Source organism: Melospiza melodia, chromosome 31 (genome assembly GCF_035770615.1).
Source record: "Melospiza melodia melodia isolate bMelMel2 chromosome 31, bMelMel2.pri, whole genome shotgun sequence".
NCBI lineage: Eukaryota > Metazoa > Chordata > Aves > Passeriformes > Passerellidae > Melospiza > Melospiza melodia.
In genome coordinates, this window is record NC_086224.1 from 2,222,455 (window position 1) to 2,237,717 (window position 15,263).

The 15,263-nt window shown below is 59.5% G+C and overlaps 1 protein-coding gene across 3 annotated transcripts; it reads right to left on the reverse strand.

Annotated features, from left to right (window-relative positions):
- Window positions 1–257: 257 nt before the first annotated feature.
- LOC134431296 (histone-lysine N-methyltransferase 2D-like) lies at window positions 258–15,257 on the reverse strand. 3 transcript variants are annotated; one of them, XM_063179277.1, is made up of 21 exons: window positions 14,462–15,257; window positions 14,244–14,367; window positions 14,060–14,147; window positions 13,862–13,928; window positions 13,448–13,680; window positions 9,386–12,496; window positions 9,161–9,304; window positions 8,533–8,697; window positions 8,301–8,457; window positions 8,131–8,212; window positions 7,872–8,047; window positions 7,385–7,533; window positions 7,140–7,275; window positions 6,923–7,059; window positions 4,846–6,016; window positions 3,834–3,970; window positions 3,609–3,739; window positions 3,210–3,495; window positions 2,200–2,273; window positions 1,988–2,096; window positions 258–779 (listed from the first exon to the last, which is right to left on the reverse strand). In XM_063179277.1, exons 1-21 carry the CDS (start codon window positions 15,162–15,164, stop codon window positions 687–689), a joined length of 7,473 nt encoding a protein of 2,490 aa, XP_063035347.1. In that variant the 5' UTR covers window positions 15,165–15,257; the 3' UTR covers window positions 258–686. The 3 variants fall into 3 exon arrangements, with proteins under 3 accessions (XP_063035347.1, XP_063035348.1, XP_063035346.1); XM_063179278.1 differs by having other exon boundaries at window positions 8,301–8,391; window positions 14,244–14,370; XM_063179276.1 differs by having other exon boundaries at window positions 14,244–14,370.
- Between the last annotated feature and the right edge of the window lie 6 nt (window positions 15,258–15,263).

Consider the following 15,263-nt stretch of genomic DNA (forward strand, 5'->3'; position numbering starts at 1 on the left):
TTAAAATGAGGTAGGTTTGGGTGCAGAAGCTCCTTGTGTCTGTCGGGGTCTTGGCTGCATCCCGCCGCCGCTCCGGGGTTCTCGTCCACACGCACAAACAAAAACAAAACAAAACAAAACGAAAAAAAAAAGAGATCAAAAAGGAACCGAGAGCGAGCTCTGGCCGCCACCACGCTGGGCAGGGCAGAGCCCGGATTGTCGAGCTCAAGGAGTCTGTGTTACCTTGGTAATTAGCGAGCAAATATTATTAGTTTCTAGAAAAAAAAAAAAAAAAAAAAAAGGACAAAAAAAAAAAAAAAAAAAGGAAAAACCAATAAAATAAAATAAAATAAAATAATCGTTATATCCAGACCGGCTCCGCACAATCGCTCCGGCCACGCTGGGCCCGGCGCTGTTTCCCCATCCGTGGCTCTCCCGTGAGGGAGGCAGGCAGGGGGTGGTGGTGAAGGGGGCGTCTCTGAGCCCCCCCCCCACTCCTTTTTTTCCTCCTCGCAGGACGAAGCAAAGAAAACCCTGAGTTGCCAGTTCATCTGTCTGTCCGTCCGTCCCGCTCGGGCAGGGCCGGCAGCGCTGCAGCCGCCGCTCTCCCTCCGTGCCCGGCCGCCCCTGGCACCTCCTGCAGCCCTGGGGGGCTCGGCCAGGTCTCTGGGGCGGGGGTGGCAGCCCCCAGCCCCCTTTTTTCCCAGTCAGTTCATCCACTTCCTGCAATTCCAAGCTCCACAGTGGCAGGGGATCTTGTGCTGATCGTCCTCGAAGTCGAACTGGTAGTCGTAGGTGAGCTGGGAGGGAGAGGGGAGTCAGCCAAAGCACAGAGCTCAGCCCTGCCACGTCCAGCCCCCCTCCCTGGGTCCCCTGAGGCAGATATCTTTCATGAAAAAATCTTTTCTTGAAGATTTTTTCCTCCTGAGAAGCTGAGAAGCCTCAGGAACAAAATGTAAACAACAGACAGAACAAGAGGACACAGTCTCAAGCTGCACAAGGGAGATACAGGCTAGAATTAAGGGAGGAAGTTTTTCGCAGAAAGAGTGATGAAATACTGGAATCATCTACCCAGGGAGGTGGTGGAGTCACCATCCCTCGATGTGTTTAAAAAAGACTGGATGTGGCACTTGATGCTATGACCTAGTTGAGGTGTTAGAACATGGGTTTGATTCAATGATCTTAAAGGTCTCTTCCAACCTAGAAATTCTGTGATTCTGTAAACACTGATTATCTGCCGTGGAATGCAACAGGTGGATCTGTGATTGGGCCACGTTGGTTGTTTTTAATTAATGGCCAATCACAGTGAACTGGCTTGGACAGAGAGCCGAGCCACAAACCTTTGTTATCACTCTTTGCTTTTCTATTCTTAGGCAGCCTTCTGATGAAACCCTTTCTTCTATTCTTTTAGTGTAGTTTTAATGTAATATATACGATAAAAAAAAAATAAATCTTTTAGTATAGTTCTAATGTAATATTATATATGATAAAATAATATACTATTCTTTTAGTATAGTTCTAATGTAATATATATGATAAAATAATATCCTATTCTTTTAGTATAGTTCTAATGTAATATATATGATAAAATAATATCCTATTCTTTTAGTATAGTTCTAATGTAATATTATATATGATAAAATAATATCCTATTCTTTTAGTATAGTTCTAATGAAATATATATGATAAAATAACATACTATTCTTTTAGTATAGTTCTAATGCAATATATATGATAAAATAATATACTATTCTTTTAGTATAGTTCTAATGAAATATATATGATAAAATAACATACTATTCTTTTAGTATAGTTCTAATGTAATATATATGATAAAATAACATACTATTCTTTTAGTATAGTTCTAATGCAATATATATGATAAAATAATAAATAATAAAAATCAAGCCTTCTGAAACATGGAGTCAGATCCTCATCTCTTCCCTCATCCAAGCACCCCTGTGAACACCATCACAGTCCCCCGGGACCCCCTGAGCCCCTCACTGACCTCCTCCCCCTTGGGGATGCGCCGGCTGGAGATGATGATGATCTTGTCCTCCTTGTCGAAGGTCACGACTTCGGCCACGCAGTTCGGGGCACACGAGTGGTTGATGTACCTGGGGGATGATCATGGTCAGCACCAAGCCAGGGGCAGGACAGACGGACGTCGTGGCTCCCTCTGGGGGTATCCCAGCACCCCAAAGCCCCCCCTGTGCTCACCTGGCCGGGCCCCCCGTCAGCGTGGCGTCAATGACGTGCTCGTTGTTGATGCGGAACATGTAAATGCCGCGGTTCTGCCGTGGAGGAGAAGAGGGGGTTCAGGGGTGCACTGAGGTCCCCACATCCCACCTGAGTTGATTTCCACCATCCCATGTTCCACTGGAGACGCTCACATTCCATGAGAGTTCTCCACATCCCCCCGAGTCGCTCCATGTCCTACCAGAGCTCCCAAAATCTCACCTCAGACCCTACCAGAACCCTTGATAACCCTCTCAAGTCCCTCCACGTCCTGAGTCGCCACATGTCCTGCCAGAGCCTTCAACATCCCCCCCAAATTCACTCTCATCCCAACTGAGCCCCAACATCCCATCTGACTCCTCCCATGTCCTTCTGCATGTTCCACCAGAGCCCAGAATGTCTCACTCAAGTCTTCTCAAATCCCATCTGACTCCTCCCATGTCCTTCTCAGTCCCTCCATGTTCCACCAAAGCCCACAACGTCCCACCCAAGTCCTCTCTATCCCACCTGAGCCCCAACATTCCATCTGACTTCTCCCATGTCCTTCTCAGAGGCCCTCCATGTTCTACCAGAGCCCACAATGTCCCACTCTCATCCCACCTGAGCCCAAACATCCCATCTGACTCCTCCCATGTCCTTCTCCATGTTCCACCAGAGCCCACAATGTCTCACTCAAGTCTTCTCAAATCCCATCTGACTCCTCCCATGTCCTCAGCGTCCCTCCATGTTCCACCAGAGCCTTCAACATCCCACCCACCTCCACCCACATCCCCCCTGAGCCCCCAACCACCCATCTAACTCCTCCCATGTCCTTCTCAAAGTCCCTCCATGTTCCACCAGAGGGCACAATGTCCCACCCAAGTCCACTCTCATCCCACCCAAGCCCCCAACATCCCATCTGACTCCTCCCATGTTCCACCAGAGCCCACAAAGTCCCACCCAAGTCCCTCCACATCTCACCCAAGCCCCCAGCACCTCCAGCAGAGCCCCACCTGCTCCTCATAGATCTTCTCCCGCCTGTTGGCCACCTCGTTGCGGATGATGGTGCCGATGTACTCGATGACCATCGTGTGCTTCTCGATGTCCTTGGCCGCGTAGAGCCCCAGCCCCTGGATGCGGGACCGCGCCAGGTACACGTTGTTCTTCCACTCCGTCTTCAGGCGCCGGTACTGGGAGGACTTGGAGTGCACAAACTGTTTGCTGTAGGGCGTGTTGGTCTCGCCCGTGAACGTGCTCTGGTAGGCCTTGGACATGCTTGTGCTGTTCAGGGTGTGGGGCCTTTGAGGAGAGGGGCATGAGAAGGGTTAGAGATGAGAGATCCCAGCTCTGTTGGTGGTTCCCAGCTTTCCTGGTGGATCCCAGCTCTCCCAGTGAATTCCAGCCTCACTTACCGCTTGTAGTGGGTGAGGATCTTGGGCTCGGAGCGGGCGCAGCCGGTGGGATTGATCATCAAGGGCAGCTCCATCAAAGGATGGCGCCCATAGCGGAACAGGTAATTCTGGCAGCTCTCCACACCCGGCAGCTGCAGAGGGGGACATGGAGAAGGGGTCAAGAGGCAGCAGCAGGATGGACCCCCAGTGTGGAGGAGAGAGCTCCACGCCCGCCCCGGGACCCACCGACTCGGCGATGCGCAGCACCGCGTGCACCGTGAGGCCGAAGAGCTCCTCGCCCTTCAGGTACTCGGGGAAGAGTCGCAGCATGTCGGCCTCCTTCCTCATCATCGCCACTGGCTCGATGATCCGGTTCCACACAGCTGCCAAGGGAAGGGAGAGCCACAGAATTAATGAGGCTGGAGAAGACCTCCAAGATCCTTGAGTCCAAGTGACCAATCACCACCAGAGCAGAGCACTCAGGGAATGGAGAACCACAGAATTAATGAGGCTGGAAAAGATCTCCAAATCATTGAGTCCAAGTGACCAATCACCACATTGTCACCAGAGCAAAGTACTCAGGGAAGGGGGAACCACAAAATTAATGAGGCTGGGAAAGACTTCCAAGATCATCGAGTCCAAGTGACCAATCACCACCAGAGCAAAGCACTCAGGGAAGGGGGAACCACAAAATTAATGAGGCTGGAAAAGATCTCCAAGATCATCGAGTCCAAGCGACCAATCACCACCTCATCATCAGAGCAGAGCACTCAGGGAATGGAGAACCACAGAATTAATTAAGCTGGAAAAGATCTCCAAATCATTGAGTCCAAGTGACCAATCACCACATTGTCACCAGAGCAAAGTACTCAGGGAAAGGAGAACCACAAAATTAATGAGGCTGGAAAAGATCTCCAAATCATTGAGTCCAGGTGACCAATCACCACATTGTCACCAGAGCAAAGTACTCAGGGAAAGGAGAACCACAAAATTAATGAGGCTGGGAAAGATCTCCAAGATCGAGTGATCAATCACCACCAGAGCAAAGCACTCAGGGAAGGGAGAACCACAGAATTAATGAGGCTGGAAAAGATCTCCAAGATCATCGAGTGACCAATCACCACGTTGTCACCAGAGCAAAGCACTGAGTGCCACAGGTTGAATATGGGCACCTCAAGCCATTTCCCACCACTCCACCCTCTGGTTTGGCTCAGCCACTGGCACAAAGGTTGGACACTGGCACATCCCAACTCCTTACCTTGTGGCGAGGAGTCAGAGAAGACAAGATCCTCCAAGCCTTGCTCGATGACCTGCACGACGAACTCGGGGCGCCCGTTGTTCTCGCAGATGGTGCAGCGGTAGCAGCAGCGGCGGTTGTTGGTCCGCAGGCTCCAGTAGATGCGCGTGGCCTCGTAGCCCACGGGGTAGAGCGCCGTGACGCTGTGGAAATCGGCCATCTGGTGGGGCAGCAGCTGCCCGATGGCGTGGAAGACCAAGCCGCCCACGCGGAACATGTGGAGCCGCTCGCCGCGCTGGATGATGCTGGCGATCTGCTTCACCTCGTCCCGCTCGATGTAGACGCGGCGGAACACGGTGAAGCTGCTGAGCTCCTGCTCGCAGGGCCCCTTCAGCTTGTGCAGGGGACACAGCATGGTCTTGTCCTTGAAGAACATGCACTTGGCGCGGATGGCGCAGGCGAAGTGGTACACGCTGGGGCAGCGGATGCGGTTGCAGCTGTTGGTGGCGCCGGTTTTCTGGCACAGGGAGCACTTGGTGAGCAGCCCGCGGTGCAGAGCCACCTCCACGTTGATCAGGGCCCCTCCCTGAGTCTCGTACACCTCCGTGGACCACAGGGCGCAGTTCAGGTGGACCCAGAGGTCGAGGTCAAGGTTGAGCAGGCGGGCCGGCCCGTCCGTGGCGCCGTCGCCCTCCTCGTGACAGAAGCAGCACTTGCGCATGTCCTGCGGCACCTTCTCGGGGCGCAGCGTGGTGCCCAGCTTGTCGATGAACTCGGCGATCTCCTTGTCCCCGTCGCGCTTGGCTCCCCCTTTCTGGATGGTGACGAGGAAGCGCAGCCGTTTCCAGCGCACCCCCTTCCACTTCTTCAGCCGCGGCCTCGCCTCGTCCCCGTCCTCCAGAGGCCGCGAGCGCGGCTTGAAGCGGGGAGGGGAGTGGACGGCCGTGGCCCCTTCCTCCTGGGGGGCTGGCGAGGGGGCCGGTGGCAGTGGTGACAACGGGGCTGGGGCTGCCTCGTGGGACGCCTCGGGGTCGGGGACCCTGGTGGGCTCAGCGGGGCTGGATGGGGAGGGGACAGAGGGGGACAGTGGGGGCGAGGGTTCCTGGGGCAGGACAGAGAGCTGCCGCACGTCCAGGTTGGAGACGTTGTTGACGTAGCAGTGGTGAAGGGTCTTCTCAGGAGCAGGGCTCTCCTGTGGTGTGGAGAGGGGGGGCATGGGTCAGAGAGTTGCAGGGATGGAGACCCTCAACCTCCCTGAACATTGCAGGGATGGAGACCCTCAACTTCCCTGAACATTGCAGGGATGGAGACCCCCAACTTCCCTGAACATTGCAGGGATGGAGACCCCCAACCTCCCTGAACATTGTAGGCATGGAGACCCCCAACCTCCCTGAACATCGCAGGGATGGAGACCCCCAACTTCCCTGAACATTGCAGGGATGGAGACCCCCAACTCCCTGAACATTGTAGGCATGGAGACCCTCAACCTCCCTGAACATTGCAGGGATGGAGACCCCCAACCTCCCTGAACATTGCAGGGATGGAGACCCCCAACCTCCCTGAACATTGCAGGGATGGAGACCCCCAACCTCCCTGAACATTGCAGGGATGGACACCCCCAACCTCCCTGAACATTGTAGGCATGGAGACCTCCAACCTCCCTGAACATCGCAGGGATGGAGACCCCCAACCTCCCTGAATATTGCAGGGATGGAGACCCCCAACCTCCCTGAATATTGCAGGGATGGAGACCTCCAACCTCCCTGAACATTGCAGGGATGGAGACCCCTAACATCCCTGAACATTGCAGGGATGGAGACTCCCAACCTCTCTGAACACTGCAGGGAGGGGTCCCAGACCCTACAGTGTCCAACATGCCCCCAATCCTGCAAGGACCTCCCGGACTCCTTCCTGGGACACCCAGCACCAGCCCATGGCCACCTGGCGCCCCAGGAAACTCCCGGCAATCATGGAGTGACCTACAGGGACCACCATGCACCTCTACCAAAGAGTCCCTGCTCCTGTAGCCTGCCACAGCCCCATGGGTACCCCCAAAACCCCTCTCCCAGCTCTGTGGGGACCCCTGCACGCCACTGACCTGTCTGAGCAGCGTCAGGAGGTCCAGCTCGCCCTTGAGGCTGTACCCTGGCAGCACCGCATCAAACTGCTTCAGCCACTCCGAGCTGCTGTCCGGCACCTTCCCAGCCAGAGCCTTCTCCTTCCCTCCGAGCATTCCTGCGAGAGGGATGGACTGCCCATCATGGGGGTCCCAGCCTGGGGACACGGGGCGCCGTGGGCACAAGGGGAACACTCACCGGCCATATCAGTCTCCACCTTCTTGGCCTCCACCACAGCTGCTCGCACAGGGCCATCGGGGAACAGCACCTCGTAGGAGCTGGGGATCTTCATGCTCAGCAGCTCAGCCATGGCCACCATCACCCCATTGAGGTTCTAGGTGAGAGGAAGGCAGGATGGGTACGGGGTGACACAGGTGTCACTGTGTTAGGTCACTGCTGGGACCCCAAAGGTCTGTGAATCCCCCAATCCCCTCCTCACTCACCTTGGCAGCTGCCGCAGACACCGTCAGCATGACGGACACCTCGCTGCTCTTGCCCTTCTCCCATGGGGCTCCAGGGCCTGCTGCCCCCACCTTGCCTGGAGGAGCCCCAAAGGGCTCTGCAACCTCGTAGGGTTTTGTGTCGGGGAACACTGGTGTGGGGAGAGGGGGGTCAGAGCCGTGGGGAGCAGAGCCAAGGTGAGAACTGTGCAGACCAACAGCCACCCATGAGCCCATCCAGCTGCCCCAGATCCCTGCAGGGAATCCACCACCCTGCAAATCCTTTTCCCTCACATCCCACACTTCCCAAGGACCCTTCCCCTAGCTCCCTTAATCCCCTCCTAGACCAGGAACTCTGTCCTGCCCCACCCATATCCCTTCTCCAAAGCCCCTCCTTGCGCTGCGCATCCCACAAACTCCCTCCTGCCCAGTCCACACGGACCACAGACCCCTCCTGCCCTGACCCACACACCCCTGCAGCCCACCCCACCTGGGATGCTGGCCCGGGGGATGATGGGGATGATGGGGGACAGCACACGCTCCTCCAGCTCTGGCTTGGCCTCGCTGAGCAGGGGGAAGCGGAGCAGCTCCTCGCCCAGCACGCTCTCGGGGGACGAAGCAGGGACGATGCTGTCGGGGGAGTCGCTCTCGTCGTCGCTCTCCATCCTGTGGGGAGGGAGGTGTCAGGGGCCACAGGGCCTGGTGTCACCCATGGAGGGGCTGATGGCACTTGTGGTGAGGTCTCTCACCTGACGTCCTCGGTCTGGTTGTGTGGAGGGGTGGGCAGTGCTGCCAGCAGGTCCAGGCTCTTCACCTCCACAGCTGGTGCATCTGCAGAGAAGACATGGGTGTCACCAGGGGGAGTGACAGGTGGGCAGCAGCACGGATTCCGTGCCACCCCTGTGCCAGCCAGGCTCACCTTTCTGGCCGTGGGGCTCACGGGCTGGGTCGGCGTCCTTGGGCTGCTCCCCCAGCTCTTCAGGGGCCGTGACACCGTTCACCATCTTCTGCTGCACGGAGGGAGGGGGTGTGGGGGGCAGCGAGGAGGGTGGCGTGGGTGGGTTGCTGAGGTTGTTCTGGGGGGAGACGGTGGGGTGAGAACAGCAGGATGGTCCAGGACCCCCAGAAAAGGGGGACAACCCCCCTCTCACCTTGGTGAGCAGCTGGGAGTAGTAGTCAGGGACGCTGTCCAGCACAGCGCTGCCGAAGGCGCCCCTCAGCTGGCTCTTCCCGTTGATGGGGCTGCTGCCAAAGGGCGCGAAGAGGCTGAAGTTGGCCATGATGGTTGGCTCAGTCAGGGGCAGCAGCGACAGCTCCTGGGGACAAAGTGGTGAGGGGGGAGAGAAGGGCAAAGGAAGCCCTCTGCCACACCCTGGCCCACAGCTGTCACAGACATCTTTAATGAAAAATCATTTCCTTAGGATTTTTCCTCCTGAGAAGCTGAGAGGCCTCAAGGACAAAATGTAAACGTTGATTATCTGCTGCTGTAGAATGCAACAGGTAGATCTGTGATTAGGCCATGTTAAATGTTTGTGATTAATGGCCAATCACAGCCCAGCTGGCTCAGACAGAGCCTGAGCCACAAACTTTTGTTATCATTCTTTGCTATTCTATTCTTAGCTAGCCATCTGATGAAACCTTTTCTTCTATTCTTTTAGTATAGCTTTAATGTAACATATATCATAAAATAATAAATCAAGCCTTCTAAAACATGGAGTCAGATCCTCATCTCTTCCCCAGTCCAAGAACCCCTGTGAACACTGTCACACACGGCCATACCTGCTTCAGCTGCTTCATGAGGGCCTCGCCAGGACGCAGCCCCTCATCCTTGCGCAGCTTCTTGCGCGACGCCGGCATCCGCTCGTTGCCTTTCTGTACCCGCTTAGGCTTGGTGGGCGCTGGCTTCCTGGCAATGGAGGGGTCCTGAGGAGGAAAAAGGGGGCATGAGCAGTGCCAGCACAGCCCCTCACCCATCTCACCCCCAGCCCAGCCTCTGCTGCTCACCTCCCGGCCCAGCAGCAGCGACTGTGGCCGTGGCTCTGTCCCAGCGCTCCGGTTCTCCACGTGCCCGTTGAGCTCGCCCGGGCTCTGAGCTGAGAGCTGCACGTTCTTGGCCCGCAGCAACTTCTGCAGCAGCAGGTGCCCGGCCTCGGAGCGCCCACCCTGGGCCAGCAGGCTGTTGGCTTGGCTGTCCCCAGGGTCCCCGTTGGTCTCTGGTTTTGCTGTCTCATCTCCATCCACCTCACACTGTGCCACTGCCGCCGCCTCTTCCTTGGGCTCCTGCTTCACCAACACCTGGGGGGCTTCACCTGCCGCAGGAGCCCCCTCTGGCACAGCCCCATTGATGCGGGTCTCAGCAGGGTCAGCTGGGTCCACCCCAGGTGCCTCGGCGTCCCAGGGGCCGTGTGCAGGGTCAGGGAGGGCCCCGCTTGGTGTGGGAGCCAGCCCTGGCTCCGTGGGTGCTGCAGGGCTGGGGGCCAAGGCCGGGACCCCCGGTGATGTCTTCTTTGGCTCTTGGGGGCTCTGCTCGGGGCTGGCCAGGTGCTGGGGGGCACAGCCCAGGGGTGAGGGGGCTGGTGGCGTGGGGAGGCGAATGAGGCCGGGCTGGGGGCCACGGGCAGCCAGAGCTGCCTGAACCAGCTCAGCCAGGGGCTGCTGGGGAGGCTGCCCTGGCAGTGCCCGCCCCGCCTCGCTGGCAGAGCCGCTCTGTGCCTCTGCTGGGGCATCTGCCCGGGGCTGGAAAAGGGACCCCATGGGACGAGGAGGCTGGCGGGTAGCCTGCAAGCTGTAATCCGGGGCCTGCCCGGGGAAGGGGCCGGGGGTCCGTAGTGCCTGGTTCTGCTGCAGCAGGCTCTGCTGGTGCCGCTGCACCAGGAGGGCCTGGAGCTGCTGCTGCTGCTGCGGCGTCAGGTGCCGCAGCTGCGGGTTCTTGGCCAGGACACCCTGGAGCTGCGCCCGGATCTGCCCCATCACCGGCCCTGCCACCTGCCCCAGGAGACCTGGGGGGAGAGTGGCAGTGCCCGACGCTGGCCCTACTTTGTGCTGAACGGGGCTCTGGAGCCGTGGCGGCTGTGGCTGCCCTGGCAGGGCCCCTGCCACCCCCTTGCCGGGCTGCTCTGGGGGCCGCGGTGCCGGCACCATGGCCTGTGCTGGGCCTGTGCCACAGCCCAGGGCTTGCTCTGCCACCCCAGCCGTGTCCCCGTGCTGCTGGGACAGCTCGGGGTGGACAGCCCCAGGGCTCTGCAGCGATGGCGCCAGCAGGGCACCTGGCTGCCCGGGGGCTGCCCGCATAACACCCGGCTGTGGGGAGCTCAAGAGGAGCTGCTGGCTCTGCCCTAGCTCAGCCTGGTGCTTGGGGGCCTGGGGCTCCCCCAGCCCCGGGGGGTTCAGGGCTCCCTGCTGCTCCCCGTGCAGCTGCCCCCCGCTCTCACCGCCCTCAGCGTGCAGGGCGCTGCCGTCCATGCCCGCCGGCTGCTCCTTGGCAGCCAGGACCGCCGGGGCCGGCTGCATTCCCTGACTCAGGTGCAGCACAGAGGGGGCCTGGCCCCCGGCCCCGTGCTGCGGAAAGTGCTGCATGGAGGAGGGCTGCCCCTGGCCCAGCCCCAGGAGACCCGGCTGGGCAGCCGCTGCCGAGTTCTGCTGCTGCTGCTGCTGTGGAGCCAGCAGTGCCCGAGACTGCCCCAGCTGCTGGGATAGCACGAGCCGGTGGCTCAGCATCCCCGGAGTCTGCGGTGTCAGCTGGGGCGAGCCCAGCACCCGCTGCTGGTGGGGGGCCAGGACGACCTGGCGCTGGGCTGGGGGGTGGCCCAGCACGCCAGGCTGGTGCTGCAGCCCTGGCCCATGGCCCAGCACGCCTGGCTGCTGCTGGGGTGAGAGCTGCTGCACCAGGAGGCTCTGCTGGCTGCCCAACAGCCCCGGCTGCTTCGGCACCATGGGCTGAGCCCCTGCGCCGGGCTGTGGGGCTGGGGGCTGCTGCTGCTGCTGGCCCAGCAGGCCAGGCTGGCCCGGCACGGCTGTTGGCTGCACTGGGGTCTGGCCCAGCACACCTGGCTGCTGCATGGGTGCCTGGCCCATCATGCCCGGCTGCTGCAGCGATGTCTGGGCCAGCACGCCTGCCTGTTGCATTGAAGTTTGTCCCATCACACCTGATTGCTGCATGGACGTCTGTGCCATGATGCTCTGTGGCTGCATCGAGCTCTGTCCTATCAAACCTGGCTGTTGCATGGACGCCTGACCCATCACACCCTGTTGCTGCATCGATGTCTGTCCCATCACACCAGGCTGCTGCATGGACGCCTGTGCCATCACACCTGGCTGCTGCAGCGACGCCTGTCCCATCACACCTGGCTGCTGCATGGAGCTTTGACCCATCACGCCCTGCTGCTGCATCGACGCTTGTGCCATGACGCCTGATGGCTGCAGCGACGTCTGTCCCATCACACCTGATTGCTGCATGGCTGCCTGTCCCATCACACCTGATTGCTGCATGGCTGCCTGTCCCATCACACCCGGCTGCTGCATTGATGCTTGTCCCATCACGCCCTGCTGCTGCATGGCCGCCTGTCCCATCACGCCCGGCTGCTGCAGCGACACCTGTCCCATCACACCCGGCTGTTGCACCGACGCCTGTCCCATCACACCTGCCTGCTGCTGCAGTGACACCTGGCCCAGCATGTTCTGCTGCTGCAGTTTCTGTGCCAGCTGCATCCTCTGCAGCTGCCGCTCCTGCATCAGCCGGCTGTCGGCCGCCAGCCCGCGCAGCGCCGGGTTCCCGCTGAAAAACGCGCCAGAGGATCCAGGCCCGGGGGCATTCCCTACAGGCTGCTGCCCCATGAAGGACAGACCCTGCTGCACGGCCATGGACACGCCGCCCTGGGGCAGGCGCAGCCCCCCAGGCTGCCCTGGCTGCTGCCCCAGGCCCTGTGCTCCCACCAGGGCTCCCCCGGGCTGCTGCACTCCGTGTGCTGACAGGAGCTGTCCCGGGAGCTTGGACATGAGGCGAGGGCTCTGCGAGGGGCTCAGGGCCATCACAGCTGAGGCCTGGTGCTGGTGCTGCTGCTGCTTGTTGCGGTATTCGGCCATGAGGTTGGTGTGTTCCTTCTGCTGCTTTCGCACCTGGTGGGGATGGCAGGGTGTCAGTGCCAGGAATGGCATGGAATTAGTGCCAAGGGCAGGGAAACAACACAGCCGTAGCACTGGGGATGGTGGGGCATCAGCAGCAGGAATGGCACAGATTTAATGCCCAGGATAGGGGAGCAATAGCATCAGGAATGGCACAAAAACAGTGCTAGAAATGGCACACCAGGACCACCACCAGAAATGGCACAGCTTTACTGCCAGGGATAGTGAGGCATCTCCACCAGGAATGGCACAGGATAAATGCTGGGGACAGTGGGGCATCAGCACCAGGAATGGCACAGGATAAATGCTGGGGACAGTGGGGCATCAGCACTAGGAATGGCACAGGATAAATGCTGGGGACAGTGGGGCATCAGCACCAGGAATGGCACAGGATAAATGCTGGGGACAGTGGGGCATCAGCACCAGGAATGGGACAGGATAAACGCTGGGGACAGTGGGGCATCAGCACCAGGAATGGCACAGGATAAATGCTGGGGACAGTGGGGCATCAGCACCAGGAATGGGACAGGATAAACGCTGGGGACAGTGGGGCATCAGCACCAGGAATGGCACAGGATAAATGCTGGGGACAGTGGGGCATCAGTGCTGCAGACAGTGGGGTATTAGTGCTGGGAATGGCAGTCCATTAGTGCCAGAACAGCAGGGCATTAGCCCCAGGAATAGTAGGACATCAATGCCAGGAATGGCAGAGTGTTAGTTCCAGGAACAGCAGGGAATTAATACCAGGACTGGCACAGCATCAGTGCTGGGGACAGCAGGGCAGTAGAGCCAGAAATGGCACACTGACTCTGAGGACATCACTCAGTTTGCACTGGGGATGGCACAGTGCTAAAGTTGGGAATAACAAGGCTGGCACTGGGAACAGTGGGACATCCCATTTGCACCAGGGACAAGGTGCCCACCCACATGCACCCAGGGTCCTACCTGGTCCAGCTGCTTCTGGATCTTGCTCTGCTGCTCTGTCACCAGCTTCAGCTTCTCAGCATCGGCCTCGGGGAACTCCCTGCCGGCTTTCTTGGCCGTGCGCTGCTTGGCACAGAGCGCCTTGCGGGACTTGCGGTGCGCCCCGATCTGCTCCTCCAGCACCTTCAGCTGCATCTGCAGCAGCTGCTGCGTGTGGAACAGCCACTCCTCGTACTGGCGCTGGTCAGCCTCGTCTGTGGGATGGGGACAGGGCGCAGATCAGTGGGGACCCCGGGTAAGCAGAGACGCTGGGTCAGTGGGGACCCCGGGTAAGCAGAGACCCCGAGTCAGTGGGGACCCCCAGGTCAGTGGAGACCCCAGCCCCAGGGCAGGGTGAGCCCTGTCCCACACCAGCCCTGCCGTGTCAGTACTCACTGATGACGCCCTGTGCAAAGGTGGGTGGGTTGGGGCGAGCCTGGGTCGGGTCTGTGCCACTCCGCTCCTGCAAGAAAAGGGAGTGTTTGGATGCTGTGGATTTCTGCCCTCTCCCCACAGACTCCATGCCCTCAGAGAGATACAAAACCAACAGTTCTGGCCTGCCAGCCCCAAGAGACACCTGTAGACCCCACTCACCTGGCCAGTCCCTGCCAATAAGTGGTTCTGCATCTCAGAGACAGCCGGGCCCCCCGAGAGCCGCTGGGCCAGCAGGGAAACCTGTTGCCTTTGGGGGGACACACACACAGAGATGAGCTGTGAGCCAGAGCCAAAGCAACCTGTCTGCGCCACCCTGTGCCCCCCAGATCCCCTTGTCTGTTACCTGTTCATGCCTGGGGCCACCCCAATGCTGCCCTGAGCCATCACCTTCTTGATGCCCTTCAGTGCCACCATCTTGGCCTTGGCAATGGGGTCCATGATGTCCTCAGCCGCAAACTTGTCCAGGTCTGCTGAGACAGAGACCAGAGCACGTTCAGCCCTATACCCCCACACCCAAAAGGGCCTCGTGCTCCCACAAAAAAATCCTCCCCCAGCCCCTACCTGTGTCTGGGAAGAAGCTGTTGGCCAACTGCTGCTGCATGACGAGCTGGGGGGGCTTCAGGCCCAGGCTGGGGGGCTGCACCCCGCCCATCGGCTTCTGCACCAGCACCTGCTGCTGGCTCTGCTGTGGCTGCCCCAGGGCCACCTGCACCCCATGGGGGGACGACAGCACGTGGGGCTGCCCAGAGCCCATGCCCATGTGGGGGGCCAGAGCTGGGCCCTGCTGGGGTGCGTTGAGCCGCGGGGGCTGCGGTGGCAGCAGAGGTGGCCGGGCCACCAGCCCCAGCTGGAGGGGAGCCTGAGGGGTGCCCAGACGGGGTGGCTGCCCCTCGGGAGGCTGCCCAGATGCCCCTGTGTGCAGCATGGGGTGCCCCGGGGCTTGGAGGTGGGGGGTGCCACGGGGCAGGTGGGCTGACATCTGCTGCTTCTTCTGCAGCTCCTTCTTCTCGTGCTCCAGGAGGTCCTCGATGAGCAGGGGCAGCTCGCTGGCCACCAACGAGCTCTCCATCTTGTCCAGGTCATCTGCTGGCGAGTGCCGGGCACTGCCCAGCCCCAAAGCTCCACTGTCCAGCTCAAACTTCTCCAGCAAGGGGTTGGTCTGACCACCCAGCTGGGCAGTTGCCAGCCCACGGCCAGGGCCGGTGTAGGGGTCCTTCTCCAACACGGGGACACCGGCGTGGCCACTGTTGGAGAACTGAGTCATGCCAAGGCGAGTGGGGCCGGTGCTGGAGCTCAGGAGGGTCTGGCCAGGTTTGACACTCAGTCCCAGGGAGGCAGAGATTTTATCTGTGCCCTGCAGTGC

What these genes read in the sequence shown, in the direction of transcription:
- LOC134431296 (XM_063179276.1), bottom strand. Translation starts at nt 15,164, where the DNA reads ATGACTCAGTTCTCCAACAGTGGCCACGCCGGTGTCCCCGTGTTGGAG. An exon ending in TATTGGCAGGGACTGGCCAG is followed by an intron (nt 13,929 to 14,059) that starts GTGAGTGGGGTC and finishes CTTTTCTTGCAG; the next exon opens with GAGCGGAGTGGCACAGACCC. An exon ending in ATCCTCACCCACTACAAGCG is followed by an intron (nt 3,496 to 3,608) that starts GTAAGTGAGGCT and finishes CTCTCCTCAAAG; the next exon opens with GCCCCACACCCTGAACAGCA.